A 22,041-nucleotide genomic window follows, 5' to 3' on the forward strand; every position below is an offset into this window, starting at 1 on the left:
CGCTTTATAAATAATAATAATAACGAATTGGCCAAATATGACAGTTAAAACAAGTGTTGAACTTTAAGGTAATTGACCTGTTGGCTAGCGGAAAAAAACCCTAGAGGGAAAAGCCAAGGCTATCAGGATTATATTGATCCAGCACGCAGAATAGCATCACACCCTAGTCTAACCGGACCTTAGAATGGCCGGACTTAATGTACCCGAGAATAATCAAAAAACTAGCCGAGGTCAGGGACACAGAACGAGACACAGCTATAAGGAAAAGCCAAAAGTCAAGCATACCAGAAATCAGGGAAGTCAAAAAGAAACGAAAATAAAAAAACAGAATAACACGATCAGGAACACACTCTCAGATAACCATCTAAGGGAAAATACACCAGGGCAATGAGCCAAGGAATAAGTGAGTTTAAATAACCCTCTTGCAGATCCGACTGGCTGTACCTAGCCCTTGACTCCAAAACGTGCGTGTGCGTCTTTTGTGTGATGTCATCCGCAGGTCGGCGTCGTCTTTACCGTGGACGAATGTGGGGTTATATAACTGCGTGGGTCTGCAGCGGCCGGTGTGCACCGACAAGCCGCACAAATCAGGCATCATGGCAGAAGACCGCCGAGCGGCACTCCCCTCGATCTTCGGAAGGTAATTGTCTCAGTTTTTGACACAAGGATACGAAGGATACGTGACAAAGACACAGTATTAGAATAGAAACACTGCAGAAACCTTTGCACATGTGATCAATTTTTGTTAGCTGAGATCTGTCAAATTAAAAGGGAGGATAGGGGGCCCTTAAAAAGGAAATGCTGATCAAGAAACATCAGCAGTGATCATTACCAAACTATAAACAGATTTCAATTTTATGTTCACATGACAAACCCAAACTAAATCCAATAGTTAACCCCTTAGTGACACAGCCTCAGTTTGCTTGTTTTCTACTCAACCCCTTAAGGACAGAGGCAATTTTCCAACTTCTGAACCAAAACAAAACCTACTGATACCGGAGAAACTGACGGAAGCCAAGCACAGAGAGATGGACACAGGTTTCTTCAGGAAGGAAGAGATTCTTTATTGGATCACCGATCGGGACTCAGAGGGACTAGCGTCACCAAAATACAGCAAAGTCTGAGTACTGAATACATAGAGTACATTCCTTATATAGCAATGTAGCTCCTCCCACAATTAACTACACCCACACATACCCTTAACCTATTTAATAAATAGAGTCTAAACTCATCCATCCGGTCTAACCACGTGGCTCATCTGATACAAAGGAGAGGGACGCGTAATTCCAGTTCTTACATTCCTGCACCTGGTCAGTACAGTGATAACAGTATCTTAGCTACGTGTAATTAACTAACTGATACTACAAACACATATACATACATATGCCTTGTGGCAATCTTAGCCTGCTAAACTTGTATTTTACTGGAATTACATCACATTCCCCCCTTTGATGCCTCTGATATTTCACAATTACTTGAGGCATCACTTAACCTTGGTTTGCATATACCTCAGGTTACCATGAACCAGACCAGACTTATCTTATGATGTGAATCTTTTAACACTCATCTTCCTGCATTGGTTCTCCTTGATCTAGAGCCTTATACTTATATATCGCCATTATCTGTGCAGCAGCCTTCCTCTCTGCTATACTTCCTATCAGGCTTTGCACAGACCTAACTACTAAGGGTATAAGACACGGTAGGAGTAGACACAACAGTAAAATCAGTAGGACTCCACCTACCACTGCCTTAAGCCCTCCAAACCACTCATACCAGCTACCAAACCAACTACTTGGATTGTACCCTTTCCATACCTGAGTAGGCACATGCACTAGTTTAACCATATGGCTAGTAAGCTCAGCTATTGCTTGCCCTTCGTCATCTATTTGAAGACAGCAATTGCTCAGGTTAAACTTCCCACATACACCTCCCTCTACTGCCAAAAGGTAATCCAAGGCTAATCTATTTTGGTACACTGCTGTCCTCATCCTGGTATTATGCTTCGCTAGAAGATTGAGTGCTTGTGAGGTCTCATTAGTAATAATCTCAACCACCGCCTGTAATCTTATAATACGGTTGAGCATATAAATTGGGGTTCTATAACCAAAGGTACCATCTTCTGCCCACGTGGCTGGCCCATAATAATCTATGATACGCTGGGGAGGCCATTCATTATCTTCCCAGGTGCCTATCTCTAAGGGTCCCCTTTTCTTCCTATGATTCACATCATACACTTTAACACCTAAAGTCTCACCTGTTTCAATCGGTAACAAGAAGAAGGATGGTTTGAGCATACCCAACACACATGCCCCTTCCCAGTCCTGTGGCAACTCCGAATAGGCTTTCTTACCACAGATCCAGTACAAATTTGCTGGGGCTCTCCAGGTAGATGTGATGGATAAATCAAACCACACATCCTTTAAACTGGCATATCTAGCAAACGGGTTAGATGGTTCTGAGACATTTGAAGCCGACCACCAAGTTGTATTTTTAGTATCATCATCATAAGCTTTTTGCCCTAGACAAGTTAATTCTCCTACAGAAGTATTATACATTATTCCTTTCCTTGCTATGCAAACATAACCTATGATGGAGGTCTTTAATCTCCACTCAGATTTACCTCTAACACTCAAATGATAATCGGCTTGTGTAGATATTAGTTGGTCAACTGCCTCAGAACCGGACATTACCTCCTTTGCTTCCCAAGGCCATTGGTCTCCCATGTTAGTACCTCCACACACATAGCAGTTGGTAACATTAAGACTACCGGCAATACTTTCAGCTAGGTCAATGAACAGGTTTTTAGCGTTATGGGGGATCTTATTATCTATACTCATCTCTTCATAAAAGGAATGGTATACTTGATGAGTCTGGGAGGATACCGTATCAGTCTCTATTCCTATAAACAATAATGTCCCAGGATCTAAACCCGTCCCGTATATCTGAAACCCAAATAAATTTCCATACTTATCTAGGAACTTGTCGGGGTTATTAATAAGTATATGGACTGGGTTGCATTCCATAGACTTACAATAAGGGCTAGTCGGCAACTTAGTCACTATCATGTCTTTATCTACTGTCTGTCCCCAAGTCGCCCACCCCACACAAGACCAATATGGACAAAAGTTATAGTCTTTATTTGGGCATCTAGGACTCACATATTTATTTTTACTACTGGGACAAATATATTTATCATTAGACCCATACGTCCTCTCCCATCTAAGATCCCCACATACATTCCACGGTTTTCTACCACTTGATATCGCCTTACATGCATCAAATAGCAGAACACCCGAAGAATGTACGGATTCTAACACCGTCTTATTAATTAGGGTCCCCTGAGGATCTCCATTCCTGAGAGTCAACCAAATTGTACGAGGTTGATACTCTGGACTGAAGCACTTAGGTTCTCCTACTCCTAAATGGCACACACTATAGTCTATATTTAGGTATCTACATCTTGATACCTCTCCTTTACATTCGTATTGTGAATGCCAAATTAGGGTTTGGGAAATATGGTTACCTGTTCTCGTAGTCTTAATGCATACCTCACAGCTAGGAGTGTCGGTACCTCTACCTTCCTGAATATAAAAACACATATAAATAAACACAATCAAAAGCACTTCTTTCGACGTCTTCATCCTCAGTCTTCGTCCGTGCGATGGAACCTCAGCTTCCAGGATGTGAGGGCTGCAGGGAATGGAGTTCTGCTCGTCTTCACAGGTGTCCCTTCGAGACTTTCCTGGCTTATACACTATGTGTTGGTAAGCGGACAGGCTTTATTATGGCCTTCTCACTCACACCTGTAACAATAAAATTTGTAATCCACAATAATTCCTCGTTACTCCGACTGAGTAGTGCGTTTCAACCGGATCTTGCAGGGATTCTCTGGATCTGCTGTAATTTGCCAAGAATCGACTGCTGCTGGTTTAACCCTGGAGTGATGTATCCACGGAGTTACTTCGGCTACTTTTATCGCTGTAGGGGTAGACAAAAGAACAACATAAGGACCTCTCCACTTGGGCCCTAACGGTACATTATTCCACTCTTTAATCCACACTTGGTCTCCTGGATGATAACTATGAACAGGGGGATAAATATTCACAGGTAATCTATCTTGTACCCATTTCTGTACCTCCTCCATAGTCTTACCCAACTCTACAACCTGCTGCCGGGTAATTCCTTCTCCCAACTGACTCAAGTCCCCCCTTAAGTTACCAAGTACGGGAGGTGGTCGCCCATACATGATTTCAAAAGGAGAGAGGCCCATCCTTCTGGTAGGGGTACTGCGGATTCGCAATAAAGCTATGGGTAAGAGAACGTTCCACTTAAGTTGGGTTTCCTGACACATTTTAGCCAACTGGTTCTTTATAGTTCTATTCATTCTCTCTACCTTACCAGAACTCTGGGGTCTATATGCAGTATGAAGCCTCCACTTTATACCAAGCATATGAGTCAGTTGTTGTAGGCACTGATGAACAAAAGCTGGACCATTGTCCGATCCTATAGAACAGGGTAGTCCATATCGGGGTATTATTTCTCGTAGCAGGAATCTTACAACTTCTCCTGCTTTCTCTGTACGAGTAGGACATGCTTCTACCCAGCCTGAATAGGTGCACACAATTACCAACAGGTAACGATGTCCACCCGATTTAGGCATTACTGTAAAGTCTATTTGTAGATCGGACATGGGGAGTCCCCCCATAAACTGGACTCCTGGTGGCTTTACTGGTCCTTGTCTTGCATTATTCTTAGCACACGTTACACATCTGCGTACAATGGCCTGAGTCAAGTTGGACAATCTTGGTATGTAGAAATGTTTCCTGAGAGATTCTTCAGTACTGTCTCTCCCAGAATGTGTCCCGTTGTGATAATTTTGGACAATTTCTACCGCTAGTGATGCTGGTATGACTATTCTTCCATCTTCTAGCTGATACCACTTGTTCTCCAAATACTTTCCCGGTTCAGTCTTTAACCACTCCTCTTCTTGAGCTGTATAAACTGGAGTCCATTGGGACAGTGGAGTTGGTATAAGAGCAGCTATATGCCCCACATACTCCTGTCTTCCTGATTCAGCAGCACGCTTAGCTGCACTATCTGCCATCCGATTTCCCTTGGTTACATCACCATCTCCTCTCAGATGCGCTCGACAATGTATGATACCGACTTCTTTCGGCTCCCACACTGCTTCCAATAGTTGTAGGATTTCAGCTGCGTACTTGATTTCTTTGCCTTCTGAATTCAGTAGTCCTCTTTCTTTATACAAAGCTCCGTGGGCATGAGTGGTTAAAAACGCATACTTAGAGTCCGTATAGATATTTACTCTTAAACCTTCAGCCAATTGTAACGCTCGTGTTAGTGCTATTAATTCTGCCTTTTGTGCTGATGTTCCTTTCGCCAGTGGCCGAGCTTCTATCACCTTGTCTATTGTTGTCACTGCATATCCTGCATAGCGGATCCCTTCTTTCACATAACTACTGCCGTCGGTGTAATATTGAACATCGGGGTTCTGGATGGGAAAATCACGAAGATCTGGTCTACTTGAAAATACTTCATCCATTACTTCCAAACAATCATGTTGACTTTCAGTAGGTTGCGGCAAAAGGGTAGCTGGATTTAAGGTGTTTACAGTCTCTAAATGCACTCTTGGGTTTTCACACAACATTGCTTGATACTTGGTCATACGGCTGTTACTAAACCAATGATTTCCTTTGTAATCCAACAACGTCTGTACTGCATGTGGGACTCGTACATAAAGTTCTTGACCCAGAGTGAGTTTATCGGCTTCAGCTACTAGCAGGGCGGCTGCAGCTACGGCTCTTAGACAAGGTGGAAGTCCGCTGGCCACTGCATCCAGTTGCTTAGACATGTAGGCAACAGGTCTTTGCCATGATCCCAAGTACTGTGTCAATACTCCCACAGCCATTCTTCTTTGCTCGTGTACATATAAGTAGAATGGTCGTGTGTGATCAGGTAGACCTAATGCTGGGGCACTCATCAAAGCCTTCTTCACATCTTCAAATGCCGTTTGCTGTTCTTGGGTCCATAAGAAGGGGTCGTGCTCTGTACCTTTGATGGCTGCGTACAGAGGTTTTGCCAGTATCGCATAGCTGGGAATCCATATCCTACAGAAGCCTGCTGCCCCCAAGAATTCTCGCACTTGTCTTCTATTCTTGGGTATTGGTATTTGGCAGACAGCTTCTTTTCTCTCTGGCCCCATAATCCTTTGACCTTCAGAGATATGGAATCCCAGATACTTGACAGTTGGCAAACACAACTGAGCCTTCTTCCTGGACACCTTGTATCCTGCCTTCCAGAGAATATGTAGTAGATCGTGCGTTGCTTGCTGACATTTTTCTTTTGTAACTGCTGCTATCAACAAGTCATCTACATATTGTAACAATACACATTCTCCTGGGATAGACTCGAAATCCAGTAGATCTTGACTTAGAGCTGAACCAAATAGGGTAGGTGAATTTTTAAACCCTTGGGGCAGTCTTGTCCAAGTCATTTGGCGTTTTGAGCCCGTTACAGCGTTCTCCCATTGGAAAGCGAAAATACATCGGCTTTCTGCGGCAATTCGGAGGCAAAAGAAGGCATCTTTGAGATCTAAGACTGTGAAGTAAGTAGCCCCGCCCGGAATTAAAGCAAGCAGGTTATATGGATTGGGTACAACTGGATGTATGCTAACAACCGCATCATTGACTGCTCTTAAGTCCTGTACAGGTCGATACTCATCTGTACCGGGCTTTTGAACAGGCAGCAATGGGGTGTTCCAGGGGGAAGTACAGAATTTTAGGATACCATACCGTATGAACTTATCCAGATAGGATTGGATGTTCTTCTTAGCCTTCTGCGGAATGTGATATTGTCTTAGGCTCACTGGATAAACCCCATGTTTCAGTTCAATTTTTATTGGTGGAATATTGCGGGCCAGTCCTGGTGGGTTGTTCTCTGCCCAAACTCCTGGTATATTAAACAATGTCTCATCACTCCTAGGGTTTTGGCTAGTCAACACTGTATAAAGTCGCCACTCTTCTTCCTTTGGTACGGATAAAGTCATAATACCTGAAGGTCCATTAAACTTTAAGGATGTTGTTCCATTTGGTAGGAACGTAATCTGCGCTTGTAATTTTGATAGCATATCACGTCCCAGCAATTGGACTGGACATTCAGGCATATAAAGGAATTGGTGTTTTACTACGTGGCCTCCCAATGTACAGAGTCGACTTTTAAGAACCGGTTTTTCAGCACTTCTTCCAGTTGCTCCTATCACAGTAATAGTCCTTCCAGATGGAGGAGCAACTAGATTAGTCACCACTGAATGTTCAGCACCAGTGTCGATCATGAACGCACTCCTTTTCCCCCCTATTGATACATCGACCATAGGCTCCGCTCGACCAAGGGGGATGGAGCCCGGTCGGTATCAATAGTCCTCCATGACCGTGTCAGCCAATCCTACAAAGTCCCTACCTTCTCTATCGCGGGACCTTTGCGCTGCTGGAATATACCTGTCTTCCCTAACACTTCCTCTGTTCCCATTACTCCCTCTATAACCATTACTCCCTCCGGGGCCTCCTCTACCTCTCGCTCTACCTCTAAAGTTTCCGTAGCCTGCCCTGGGCTGGTCTCTCTCGTACTGCTCTCTTTGCGGACATTCGTTCCTCCAATGCCCTTCTTCCTTGCAATACGCGCATTGATCCCTACTCAAAGGCTCCCTACTCCATCTATTATTGCCTCTATCTGGGCCCCGTTTATCTACGCCTGCGATCGCTACCGCTAGCATATCAGCCTTTTTACGCATCTTGCGCTCTTCCTCTTTCTTACTTTCTGTATCCCTGTTCATATAGACCTTATTTGCTACCTCCATTAGTTGGGTGATGGACATACCTGCAAACCCTTCTAACTTTTGTAGCTTGCGCTTAATATCTCCGTATGCTTGGCTGACAAAGGCGGAGTTAACCATTCGGGAATTGTCTGCGTCTTCCGGATTAAAGGGGGTATACAAGCGGTATGCCTCCAATAATCGGTCATAAAAGACACTGGGCGCTTCATCGCTTTTCTGGATCACCTCAACTGTCTTCGACATGTTAATGGCTTTCTTTCCTCCGGCTTTCATGCCAGCAATTATAGCGTCTCTATAGGCTCTGAGTTGAACCATATCAGCACCATTTACGTTCCAATCGGGATCGGTGTTGGGATAGTGTGTCGCGGCCCATGCTGCTGGATTGGCTTGGTTCAAAGCACGGGCTCTATCCTCTAATGCTTTAATGGCTGCTTGATTTATTCTTGTCCTTTCCTCATTGTTAAATAAAGTCATTAGTAACTGCTGGCAATCAGCCCATGTCGGATTATGCGTCTGTACTATTGAGGTGAACAGATCAGTCATAGCTTGTGGTTTCTCAGTATACGAGGAATTATGGGTCTTCCAGTTTAAAAGATCGGTTGTGGTAAATGGGACATATACGAAGACTGGGTCAGCGTGTGCCATTTGACCTGCGGCATCGATATAAGCTGACCCGGGATTCAGACGAAGAGGCATCTGATAGTGCTTTAATTGTTGGGCACCAGTCAACTGTCGGGTTTGGATGGGGCTACGTAGAGAGGCGTCAGTCATGGGTTCCGGTCGGGGAGAGATAGGGTATGGGGATGTGGGAGGTCGGTTTTGGGAAAAGGTCGTAAATAAAACACTTCGAGCCGAGCTAGATGAAGCTTGACCGGAAGTCTGAAGTGGCGCCAAATCAGGATATTCGTTTCTAATGGGGGTGGATTCTGGTTCCGGAAGGGGAGATTTAGTACGAGGGGGGGTGGATCCTGTACTGGAGGAGGAAGCGGAAGTGGATGAGGGTAATGAGGGGAGGGGTGCAGGACTTCCTGCGTTTGCGTCACTTCTTCTTAACGGAAAGTAAGGGGGCGGCAAAGGGATCTCGGACTCAGGGGGCGTGTCCAAAATGGGCCTAACACCAGTCCTAGTGGACGAGCAAGTCCTAGCTACCATGAGGCGACACTGCTCCTCGTGGCATGTCTGGAGCCATTTTGGCGAGTCATTTACGGCCTGTCTCCAACAGTCAATATAAGGAAACTGGCCGTAAAGTTCAGGCCTACCCGATACAGCCACGTGTAAGCGCTGTACCAGAGTTGGATCCAAACTGCCACGTGGCGGCCATGCCGCAACCAAAGTAGGCCACTCCCTAGTACACAAAGTGACCAAACGTACAGGAGACATCTTTACCCCAAAATCACAAACTTTGAATCCCTTTTTTAAAATTCTTAACCATACATCCTAAGGGATCCGGAATCGTTGACTGCGACGCACCCATACTTAACAATGGAACGTCGTCGACAACGAATACTATACACGCGTACTATTCAACAGTCACACCCGTTTCCTCTGGCAACAGCACCACGTGGTACGGTTACCAAGTGAAACGTACACAATAACAATAAACACTCAGGGAATTCCCGTACACACACAGCTGTTACACCAGTCACTATATAATCAATATTATGCCCTTTGGCGTAACTATACAGTCACCCACGCTATAATTCTCTATATACGAATTACCCGTCTATAACACACCCCAGTAACATCGTCTTTTACAAATAGCGGTTACAGTACGGTTAGCATAGGTCAAAGCACAAGTTAAGGTCACAATACAATTATTAGTGGTTATGGTGTTAAACATGCAATGGACGACAATGATTAGTACTTATTATATAATGTCAGTAAATATACAGGGTTATGGTACCGTGCACTATAATACAGCAACACACTATTAACACTCTCGCTAGACGGCTGAGCTCGCGCTATCTAACAAGATATACACTTTACTAAAACAATCGTTAACACATTTACAATTCCCAACTAAACTATTGGCCAGTACCTTGAATGGACTACCTAAAACTATATACACCCGTTTTGGTTAGCCACACTGCCCAATCACCACATATATAGCGAGCTAGAGAACCGAATTTACACAGGCGCCTCTTAGTCGCACTATCAAAAGTCTAGTGGGTTCCAAATTTACACGCCTTCCCACTTAGCCCAGATAGGATGAGAACTAGCGAACCGAATTTACACAGGCGCCGCTTAGTCTCCCGGTCCCTCCGACCTAGCGAACGTAATATACACCCTAGAACGCTAGTCTAGACAAGACACCGGTGTCCGGCTAGGGCTATTTACACCAGGACCCCGCCTGACTAACCAAATCAAACGGTCTGACTAAAGAGCGTTCGATCGAGCGGTGCGCCTTCGCTCCTTCCCTCCGACAGAGGGGGCAGATACACAGATTCAAAACCCCTTTGGGCCTACCGCACAATCGGTATACCCCTAGTGGGTCCTGCCGTCTAAAACAGCAGTTGTCTTACCTCCTCGTTCCTGAACCTGAGTTCACACTCATCGACGGGGACACCCCAGCACTTCTCACGTAGAGGCCGATGATCTCCTGGACAACAGACCAGTGGCGCCGAGACGAAGGGAGGTCCACGCAGAAGTTCAGGGGTGCAGCCGTAGAGAACGTGGGCAAAGATAGACCGTCTCACGCCTCTGCCTCTCAGCTACCGTTGAACGATGAGCTTCCCGGCCAATGCACCAAATGATACCGGAGAAACTGACGGAAGCCAAGCACAGAGAGATGGACACAGGTTTCTTCAGGAAGGAAGAGATTCTTTATTGGATCACCGATCGGGACTCAGAGGGACTAGCGTCACCAAAATACAGCAAAGTCTGAGTACTGAATACATAGAGTACATTCCTTATATAGCAATGTAGCTCCTCCCACAATTAACTACACCCACACATACCCTTAACCTATTTAATAAATAGAGTCTAAACTCATCCATCCGGTCTAACCACGTGGCTCATCTGATACAAAGGAGAGGGACGCGTAATTCCAGTTCTTACATTCCTGCACCTGGTCAGTACAGTGATAACAGTATCTTAGCTACGTGTAATTAACTAACTGATACTACAAACACATATACATACATATGCCTTGTGGCAATCTTAGCCTGCTAAACTTGTATTTTACTGGAATTACATCACACTACGATCTGCGATTTTTGTTGTTTTTGTTTTACGGTTCGACTTCTTACTTGGGGTAAGATCTCTGGTAGGTGCCACTCACCACCTCCGTGCAGAGTTAGCTCATTGGCTGAGCGCGTCAGCTAGTCACTAATTTTAATATTTTCTTCCAGGAAGTGTGGCAAAGGATTGGATAAAAGTAGATACGGTTCCTACGTTTAAATACCAATCTGGAAGTTACAGACCTATGGTCGTTGGGAAATTATTTGATGGGCTGTTAAGGTGTTTCTAACAACAACATTAGTAGGCATAAAATCTTGACATCATGTCAAAGTAATTTAAAACCATTCTGAAACTGAAAGCATTGGGTTTAGATGAAAAATTGTGTTCTTTGATGCAGAGTGTAAAGAGTCATTGTAAACAGAAAACGTACACATTTCACAACATTGACTTGTGGAGTGCATCAGGGTGCTGTCCTGGGTCCACTTCTCTTTATAGTGTTTATAAATTATTGTTTTGTTTGTAGATGACAAAACTAAGTAAGAGTCTAGACAGGATATTACTTTCTCTACAGCGGAATTTGGATAAATGAACAGGACTGGTCAGGCATGGCAAGTGAGATTCAATATAGATAAAAGCAAAGTCATGCATTTTGGAGTTTGAGAACCATAGGCAACATATTCAAGCAGGGGAGTACAGGCAGTGCTCCCACAAGAGGTCCGTAAAAGGAGGGGAGCCTGCTAGGGCACTTTCTTTCTTTTTTATTCTTGTTTTATTTGATATTGGATAACAATACAATTCGAATATTGCATAACAATGGACAATCGTAGAATAAAATCCTGTCTGAATTTACATTAACCCCTTAAGGACCAAACTTCTGGAATAAAAGGGAATCATGACATGTCACACATGTCATGTGTCCTTAAGGGGTTAAAAACATTAGTAGGATTAATGTGCACAAAGTCGTGTATGTGTGTGCATGTGTCTAGGAGTGTACGATGGAGAGAGGTGTGGTATTGTAGGTGGCTTCCTAATTTCCAATGGCCGCTCTGTTATTTTTGGGGTTATTCCTTAAACACCGAATTTTGACCTGATGGGTGAAATTCGATCAAAAGGTCAACACCATCTACAGACCATCAACAGGACAGCAAGGTCAAAGTCAATAATAGAACTAGCAGTCTTGTATTTTTGAGGCTAATGGATTGCAAGACAAGTTTTGGTATCGGGCAGTGAAAAGATTGGCATAAATGCAAAGCACCAACCTACAGAGGAACCTTAGCTGAGAAAACAAAGACGTAATGACAGACAAAGCCCCAAATATACTATTAATGTAATATAGACTTTACCCAAGACTTCAACCCATCATGAAATCCCTGAAAACCCACTTGGGGTTTTTTTGGGGGGGAAAGTGTAACATCTCCCTGGCTGACTCTTCTTTCATTACAATATTTTTACTGTCCCTCCACCCTCCACTTGTTTTCACTCTCTCTCCTTCCACTTTGACATTCCCCAAACTCCCAATTTGCAAGCTGAGCTAGACACTGACATCATATCTATCAACATCCCCTCCCCCTGATACAATGTTCTACTTCTTGTCCTCTTTTAACACTTCCTCCTAGATTGTGGTCATATGAGCAGGGTCTTCTTCACCTCTCCTGTCTGTAAGTTGCTTATCATTTAATATCCCCATTGTAAAATTGTAAAGCTCTGAAGACTGCAGGCTGTATAACTTCTAGATTTTTTAAAATGCTAATTTGAAAAGATAAAGGAGAGTTTGAAATTAGAGCCAAGTGGAAATGGTGGTGTAAAGTCTTAGATAAAAGTAATTCAAGTAGTTAAGGAGAACTTGTAAAGTACCCAAGTATGAACCACAGTTTTACTTAATTCAAAACATCCAATGGAACGGACCACAAGTAAGCGTGAATTTGACGAGTTCCTGGAAGCAGTTTACGCAGTAAGTATTGCAGTTAGCATGTTTATCTCTCAGTTTAAAATAAGTGTAGGACCCACCAATATCGGGGTATTGTGACGTAGTGGTAGGCTTTACATGGTATAGCCATATAACTAAATCCCAATATTTGTTTGCTAATATAGGTGATATTTAAAGTATTTTTTTAAGATTTAAAACTGTATTTTGTTGTGTGTGTGCACTGTTGTATTTAGCTGTAGTTTGCATATACAGTTAAGTCTGGAAATATTTGGACACTGACACAAGTTTTGTTATTTTGACTGTTTACCAGAATAAATGCAAGTTACAGTTAAATAATGCATATAGGCTTAAAGGTAGGTCTCTCAGCTTTAATTTGAGCGTATTCACATCCAAATTGGAGTAAGGGTCTAGGAATTACAGCTCTTTAATATGTAGCTCCCTCTTTTTCAAGAGACCAAAAGTAATTGAACAGTTGACTCAAAAGCTGTTTTATGGATAGATGTGGGCTATTATTTTGTTATCTTTTCATCTATTGAGCAGGTAAAAGGTCTGGGGTTGATTCCAGATGTGGCATTCACATTTGGAAGCTGTTCCTCTGAATCCACAACATGTGGTCAAATGAGCTCTCAATGCAAGTGAAACAGGCCATCCAAAGTTGTCTTTATTTTTAATTTGTTTGACAAATGTTTTTCAAAGTCATTACATGGTCAATGACCCAGAACGTACTGCGAGAGCAACCCAGGAGTTTTTATTTAAGGCCATCCAAAGAAAAAAGAAAAACAAATGAGAGGTAGCAGGAACATTAGGAGTAGCCAAATCAACAGTTTGGTACATTCGTACAAAAAAAGAACACTCTGGTGAGCCCAGCAACACAAAAAAGCGTGGACATCCACAGAAAACAACAGTGGTGGATGATCGTAGGTTCCTTTCCATGGTAAAGAAAAACCCCTTCACAACATCCAGTCAAATGAAGAACACTCTCAGGAAGGTAGACATATAATTAGCCAATACTACCATAAAGAGAAGACTTCACAAGAGCAAGTTCACCACAAGGTGCAAACCATTCATAATCCTCAAGAATAGAAAGGCCCGTTTAGCCTTTTAGGCCCGTTTAGCAGATGAAACAAAGATCAACCTGTACCAGAATGATGGAAGAAAAAAGTATGGAAAAGGCTTGGAATGGCTTATGATCCAAAGCATACCACATCATCTGTTAAACACAGTGGAGGTAGTGTGATGGCATAGGCCTGCATGGATTCCAATGGCACTGGGTCACTAGTGTTTATTGATATTGTGACAGAAGCAGCCAGATGAATTATTAAGTGTATAGGGATATATTGTCTGCTCAGATTCTGTCTAATTCTGCGAAGTCGATTGGATGGTGCGTCACTTTACAGATGGTCTGTAATGGTCTCTTTAATGGTTCTTCAGAAATTCATCTCTACCCCTTTAAGAGAACCTCTGACCCTCACGTATTTAAACGTTCAACGTCAGTGCCTCCATGCACAATTAATGTACAGGAACTTCAGAGCGGTTCAATCTTTTTCCTCCTAATTAGGTTTCATCCTAATCTGTCCAAGTGACACTCCAGATTACTAACTAATTGAACTGCATTCCTGTTGCTGAACTCGGACTGTCTTTTCACTTCTCTCAAGGCTCTCCCTTTAATGTCTATTACGGCATTCCTGTTGTTGAACGCAGATTGTCTACTAAATTCCTCTCTCGGATTTTCACCTGTTAATTACCTGCACCGAACTGAATTAATCTTTTGGATTATCCCTTAATCACTGATTATTTGTTTCCGACCTGGATTATCAACTAAACTACGCTTTTGGATTTCCCCCTTAAGGACTGATCATTTGTTGCCGACCCAGGTTATCACCCAAAACTATGCTCTTGGATTTCACTAAATTAAACTTTCTTCTAAACTGCAGTTCCTGCTCCCATTTCGGAAATCAACTACTTGACCTGGTAAGTGGTCTTTATTTTTAATTTGTTTGACAAATGTTATTCAAAGTTATTACATGGTCAATGACCTAGAACGTACTGCGAAAGCAACCCAGGAGTTTTTATTTAAGGCAAAGAAGAATACTCTGCAATGGCTGAGTAAATCACCTGATCTCATCCTGGTCAACCGTGCATTTCACTTGCTGAAGACAAAACTTAAGGCAGAAAAAGCCACGAACAAACAGCAACTGAAGACAGCTGCAGTAAAGGCCTGGCAAAGCAGGAAACCCAGCATTTGGTTATCTCCAAGCGTTTCAGACTTCAAGCAGTCATTGCCTGCAAAGGATTCTTGACAAAGTATTAAAAATGAACATTTTATTTATGATTCGGTTAATATGTCAAATTACATTTGAGCCCCTGAAATAAGGGGACAATGTGTATGAAAATGGTTGCAATTCCTGAACATTTCATACAATATTTTTGTTTAACCCCTTGAGTTAAAGCTGAAAGTCTGGACTTCAATGCATCTCGCTTATTTAATTTCAAATCCGTTGTGGTGGCATACAGAGCCAAAATTAGGAAAATTGTGTTAGTCTCCAAATATTTTCAGACCCAACTGTATTTTGGTACTGTATAAGAGATGCATGTTCTGGGTGTGCCCCCAATTCCCATTTTTGGGTCTATTTGGAATCCAGGCCAGATTCCCATTGTTTTTAGCACACTTTCCCTTTAGGTGCCCCTTTAAAGGTGACCACAGGAAAGCATGAAATTAAGGAGAATCTCTGGGTGCAGTTTATGTAGTAAGTATTGCAGTTATCACGTTAATCTCCCATGTTAAAATTAGTGTAGGACCCACTAATATTGATGTACTGTGATGTAGTGATGGGCTTAACATGGTGTGGTAATATGATGTAAAAATCCCCATGTTTGTTTGCGAGTTGATTTTAAGTAGCTTTGTAAAATGTTAAACTGTATTTTATTATGTGGGCACTTTTCCTTAATCTGTATTTTGCATAATTTTTTTCCTTTACAGAAGCACCGCTACTAAGAAATGCATGTCCGGAATGCATGCCCCAAATTCCCTTGTTTGTTTATATTTGTAATTCAGACCAGATTCCTTATGGGTTGAGCAACCCGTCCCTCCACTTTTGGTGCCCCATTGGACGTGTACCCAGGAGGGCATACATTTGAGGGAAGTTTCTGGAATCAGTTTAAGCAGTAAGTATCCAATTTAGCATGTTAATCTCCCGTTTTAAAATAAGAGCAGGACCCACCAATAACAAGGTACTTTGAAGAAACGGTGGGCTTAAAACGGTATTGAAATACGGTGTAACTAGATCATCATGTTTGTTTGCTAAGATAGGTGATTTTGAATAATTTTATAAGATATAAAACGGTATTTGTTAATGTGCGCACTGGTCGTTGATCTGTATTTCTTTATACAGTGTGTAATTCAGAGCCTGATATTAATTGAATCAGTTTTCCACGAAGCCAGCCACACAATGCGTGCTGGTGTGAGACATTTCAAGAGATAGAACAATAATCTATTTGAATCTGATCTCCACTCTTGACACCTTCCATTCATTCCTGCTCGTAAGAAAAAGCAAACTACAGAAGCAGAGGTGGAAGACTGAAAACAAGAAGATACAATATGCAGATAAAAGGGTTTGCAATGACACATGTCCTGGATTTTTTGGCTTGATTCATGGTCATGCCGCACCGGTTACTGACAAACAGTGGACAGTAAAGGATGATCCATGCTGGGGTGTGATGCAGCACCCCCCTCAGTTTTTGTTGCAAAATAAAAATCACATTTATTGCCATTATAAGAAACGCTGATAAGTGTGTGTTAGAAAACATGTGTTTGTCATGATAATACCTGTAGTTTATATTCTCCTCTTTGGAGAGAATGGTATATCATGGGGGTATATCACATGGGTAAAGCCCATCAATTCGGGAGGCAGTACCCCATCGTCTATGAACTTCACCACCCGCCACAGTGCTTAAGACAAAAAATTTCTTGTGTGTTGTGATATGCTTGAGGGACCTGGTTTCTTTAATGGTAAAAGTGTATTTTATTATTTACCATTTCGTTCACGTGTATTATAGCATTTTTTTGTATTTTTTGCATTGCTATTATGGTGCGCACCCATTGCAGATCACCCTCACTGGCCCAGACAGCACCTATTGCAGGGCACCCTCACTGGCCCTGACAGCACCTGTTGCAGAGCACCCTCACTGGTACAGACAGCACCTAGTGCAAGGCACCCTGATGGGCACAGACATCATCAGACATTGCAGGGGCACCCATTGCAGGGTACCCTACTTGGTGCAGGACAGCACCCAATGAAGGGTATTCCTTGGCAGAGCAGCATTCATTACAGGCACCCTGATGGGCATGCACCCTGATGGGCACATAGAGCACCCAATGCAAGGTATTCTTTTGAACACACAGCACTCAGTGTACTATGCACATACAGTACCCAATGCAGGGCTCCCCAATGGATCCACAGCACCTACCGCGGCACCCACGGAGGTCCGGAGCTCTTGCCCATTATCCCAGACATTATGTTTTTTTACCAAACACAGTATTTTTACTTTAATATAATGACTGTTAATAATAAAATACGTTATTTACTTTTAGTAGGAGTGAAAAATAATAAAATATGCTAAAGCACACTTTTACCTTTTTTAATTGTGCACCATGTACTGTTTTGCACAAAACCACATATGTTTCACATTTTACTTGTTTGCTGAAAATGTGAATTATTTTATTACAAAACACTAAAATTAAAACCCTAATTTAAAAAAAAAAAAAATACGCTCCTGTTCCTCTTCTATATGGTATGTACCGTTTCAGAATGTAAATGGGCCTTTTTCAAATCTAGGCCTCGAGTATCTGAAAAAAGAAACACATGACAATATACTATAGCCATAAGAATTCAGATTCTTTAGCTAGTTGAGAGGAGATGAACTCTTGCTAACACAGTGGGTGTTACACTAAAACTCCACCCATCTAAAATTAGATATATTCCAAAGGGGCACTCCATGGCACAGACATTACAGCACCATCATGGAGTTTGACCCTTGGAGAGACTACCTCCAACTTAATCTGGTGATCCGAGAAATGGCAAAAAGCAGAAGTATTGGTCAACCACCTGTCGCCAGCAGTCACCTGAGTCCTGCCCTGGTTGGTGCAACAACAATGGCCAACAAAAATGATGGAGATCCTAACAATCCTGGCATTCAACCCACATCAAGCGTTGCTCTTGGTGAATTTAAGCCACCGGATGAGATGTGTAACTTCTGCAAGCATAATGGCGAATCGCGCTTAGTTTACACTTCCCATGCTTTGAAGAGTCCCGGAGGGACAGTGGTGTGCCCTGTCCTAAGGAAGTATGTCTGTCCTCTGTGTGGTGCAACGGGAGATTCTTCCCATACTCTGAGCTATTGTCCTCTCAACGAGGAAAAACACTCCCTCTACCGAAAGAGTGGACGAAACTCAGCTGGACGCAAACTGAGGCGTTAATTTAATGATGCCCTCCATGAAGATCTCTAATGTTATGTTCTTGCAGTATTTTTCAACATGAAGGAAAGGTGAAATCTTCAACTCTATTCTCGATGAGGGATGAACCCTGAATTAAAGGACTGGGGGACTCAAGGCCATCATTTGTATTGGTGACGGGTTCCTCAATTTTTTGTTCAATACAACAGCAAAATATGTTTGACTCTTATCATCCGATGAAGGGATTTCTCTTGATTTTGTGTGCTTTAAGATTTTTTTGTTATTGAGTGTTTTTGAAAATTTGTTTTTCTTTTGATGAGAGCATTATACCCCCCGCAGAGAAGCATTGTTGGAAAAAAAAGATGAAACTTTACCATTTTGTTGTTGAAAAAGTTTCTTCAGTTGGATGAATCTGCAATAAATACAAGTTAAGATTATCTGCATTAACAGTGTTTTGCTGTCAGTTTGTGTCTATCTATCTATACATAGCTAACTAGTTGTTTCAATATGTCTGTCTGCGAGAGAATTTAAACAGTTGATCTCATGGAGTAGGAATGGGAAAAAATGATTAAGAGAAGTAAAATAGAAAGTGTAGCAAAAGGCAACACAAAGCTTACAACACAAGGCAAATGGTGGGTTATTGACACACACAGGAGAAATTAGAAAAGAAGACCGTTATAAAAACTATTCACATAACTGTTTATGGGAGTGGAGATGCATATGGGATATTTGTGAGAGTGCAGGAGGAATTTATTTAAAGGAACACTATAGGGTCAGGACCACACACATGTATTCCTGACCCTATAGTGTTAAAACCACCATCTAGCCCCCCTGTCCCTGTCATGCCTCCCTAAAAATAGTAAAATCTTACTTGTATTCAAGCCTGAAGCTGCAGGCTTTGTCCCTGTTTCCTTTTGACCTGCCCACTGCCTGCTGACATCAGCAGAAGTGGTGGCCTTTTCTAATCACAATTCTTCCCCATAGGATTGGCTGAGACTGACAAAGAGGCAGATCAGGGGCAGAGCCAGCACAATTCAAACACAGCCCTGAATTGAATCAATGTATCTCTATGAGGAAAGTTCAGTGTCTGCATGCAGAGGGTGGAGACACTGAATGTTTGGATGCATTTTAGGCAGCCATGACCCAGGAAGGATCTCTAGCAGCCATCTGAGGAGTGACCAGTGAAGTTATCACTAGGCTGTAATGTAAACACTGCATTTTTTTCTGAAAAGACAGTGTTTACAGCAAAAAGCCTGAAGATAATGATTCTACTCACCAGAACAAATTCAATAAACTGTAGTTGTTCTGGTGACTATAGTGTCCCGTTAAGGGTTAGAGGGTCAAAGTATAACTCTTACCTGAGATGCTGAAGACAAGTTCAGTTCTACTTTTTGATATGATCTCCCCCTCTGAGTCAAAAGAAATGAAAGTCAGAAAACAATATTTGTCAAAATCAGCAGTATCTAATCAATATTTAAAAAATAATCAGCCAGTGAATGACAATATATATTTTATCTATCCAGTATCATTCATACCATAATTTAGCTTTGTGATATCAGGGGAGGGAAAACAAAAGGAAAGGGACACATTTGTTTTGCCAAGATTTCCCCTAAATTCACAGGCCCACTTGTGTGGAGAGGGCCAACTGGAGAGAAAATATGAGAAATACTTACCTTAAGCAGTCCTTTCTCCATGCCACCATCTTGCTGCCATACGTCTTTGGCTCCTGGTAAACTGACACCATTCTTGTACTCTTGTGCATTCATGAAAGTATAAAGTACAGGGTCTTATTCAAGACGGTAGCATCTTAAATGGATAATCTCGCTCATTACCCACAGATATCTATAGGGCATTGAACAATAGGATGTTTTTTCCCACCAGCTTTCGCAACTAATGACTGGCTGGAAATGGTGGTGTAAACTCCATACTTTGCCACAACTGCTAATTACATAAGACAATGTGGTAATTTCTCTCATTTATATATTTTTCTTATCATTCAAGATGTATTGAGAATGTTTAACATTACAGCAATATGAAGGCAATACAAATCATTCACAAAGCAGGAAAAGTAGGTAAACCTCTTTCACAGAACTTGAACGGCACCCGTAAGACCAGCAATACAATGTAAATGCCTCAGAAATGACAGGATACATGCAGCAAACCTTTGTGTGCTAGGTTAAGGGCCCGGAGTCACAGTAGTGGAGCCAAAGTGTTTTACAGGGTATAACGTGTCACCTAGGTATAAACCATCTAATGTACATGAAATAAGCAAGGGGGTATTCACTACAGAGGTGAGCTCGGAAAAGACACCACATTTACAGCAAGTCAAAAATAGGTTTACATGTTAACATCATCATAATATGACAAAGGTCTCGTTATATCAGAAGCAAAAATAACAAAATAAAATACAAACAATTCAAAAGCTGGAGTGTGTTGGATAAGAAACAATAAAGAAGAAAAAAAGCACCACCAGAAACAGCCGCCCCCCCAAATAAATAAATGAATAAAAAAAAAACACAGGACATAATAAAAGAGAGCCTATATGAAAACCCCTCAGAGTAACCCAACACAAATGTGTTTGGAATCCAGTTCTTGGATTGAGCTACCAAGGAAAAGATAAAGTCAAAAGTAAGTTACAAACCTGAAGTTTCAAAGACACAGCTTAGATACCCTAGATACACGAATGACCAGCAGCCCTCCCCAGGCATGGAGGGGGAAGGAAAATAAATATTAATACAAGATATAAAACTAAATCTATATTTAGTTTCCCTGTAAAGGTAACTACTGAGTAATTAATAAGCATTATTAAAAACTAGGCATTTTTCCAATCCCTGAAGGAAATAAAGGCACTTTGGCTCAATGGAAACTAGCATATAGGTATAGATGATATAGGTGCCATCGCTATTGCTTAGTTAAAATAGGTCTACTCCTCCGTAATCTAGGCTAGAGGCGTATGCCATGCTTCGATGTATATCAGTAGTAATGTATATATATAAAAAAAGATTAAAACAGAGAAATAACCATCATCAAGCTGATAAAGGGTTAACACATAGTAGTAAGAGGACTATTCATAAAGTTCAGTAAGTAGGCCGGCAAGGACCTGGATCCTCCACTCGTTCCCCTTAAACTAATCGTTGCTTCCCCATCAGGAGTTCTGCTGCACATTGGGCACCCAGTTCACATGACCCCCCTCCCTAGAGTCCACAGACCAGCTGCCTCCTGCACCTGCACCATACCACCAGAGTCCTAGTAGAACAGAATGGGTGCATCCATGTGTCACATCTACAGCTGGCCACTCATCTGAGGCAGGGAATGCTCTGGCCCACAGTTACTAGTCTGCCATGGGTCCAACAGCCTGGCCCAGCAGGGCTCACAGTAACTGGAACATAGCTCTCCGGGACACCCTCAGAACACAGAGGTAGAAGCTCTACTTATCCAGCAGGTGAGTTGCTCGGGAGAAGTGACAGAGAACCAGCCATCCCAATGGGTACATGATCAGCAGTAAAGTAGTCTTCCGACTAAATATGTAGCAATCCCTAGACATCGGTCTTTAGAAGAGGAAGAGCACAGTGAGAGAAGAAAAATAAAAGCCCCATGTGAGGGAAGGCCACTACTTCAGCAACAGGAGCCAGAAAC

The 22,041-nt window shown here is 42.3% G+C and overlaps 2 protein-coding genes and 1 long non-coding RNA gene across 3 annotated transcripts in view; 1 reads left to right on the top strand and 2 right to left on the bottom strand.

Annotated features, from left to right (window-relative positions):
* Positions 1-18,799, bottom strand: part of CLPTM1 (CLPTM1 regulator of GABA type A receptor forward trafficking) — a 63,292-nt gene extending 44,493 nt beyond the window's left edge. Inside the window, exon 1 of the mRNA XM_063431709.1 lies at positions 18,780-18,799. Within this exon, the coding sequence (XP_063287779.1) occupies positions 18,780-18,782 (3 nt within the window). The 5' untranslated portion in view covers positions 18,783-18,799. The remainder of the gene's footprint in view (positions 1-18,779) is intronic.
* The window catches only part of LOC134572638 (uncharacterized), a 454,902-nt gene that overhangs the window by 421,552 nt on the left and 11,309 nt on the right, over positions 1-22,041 (bottom strand). The window lies entirely within an intron of this gene.
* NANOS2 (nanos C2HC-type zinc finger 2) lies at positions 17,974-18,547 on the top strand. Its single transcript, XM_063432293.1, has one exon. It carries the CDS (start codon positions 17,974-17,976, stop codon positions 18,427-18,429), a length of 456 nt encoding a protein of 151 aa, XP_063288363.1. The 3' UTR covers positions 18,430-18,547.

This window comes from Pelobates fuscus, chromosome 9, assembly GCF_036172605.1.
Source record: "Pelobates fuscus isolate aPelFus1 chromosome 9, aPelFus1.pri, whole genome shotgun sequence".
NCBI classification, from domain to species: domain Eukaryota; kingdom Metazoa; phylum Chordata; class Amphibia; order Anura; family Pelobatidae; genus Pelobates; species Pelobates fuscus.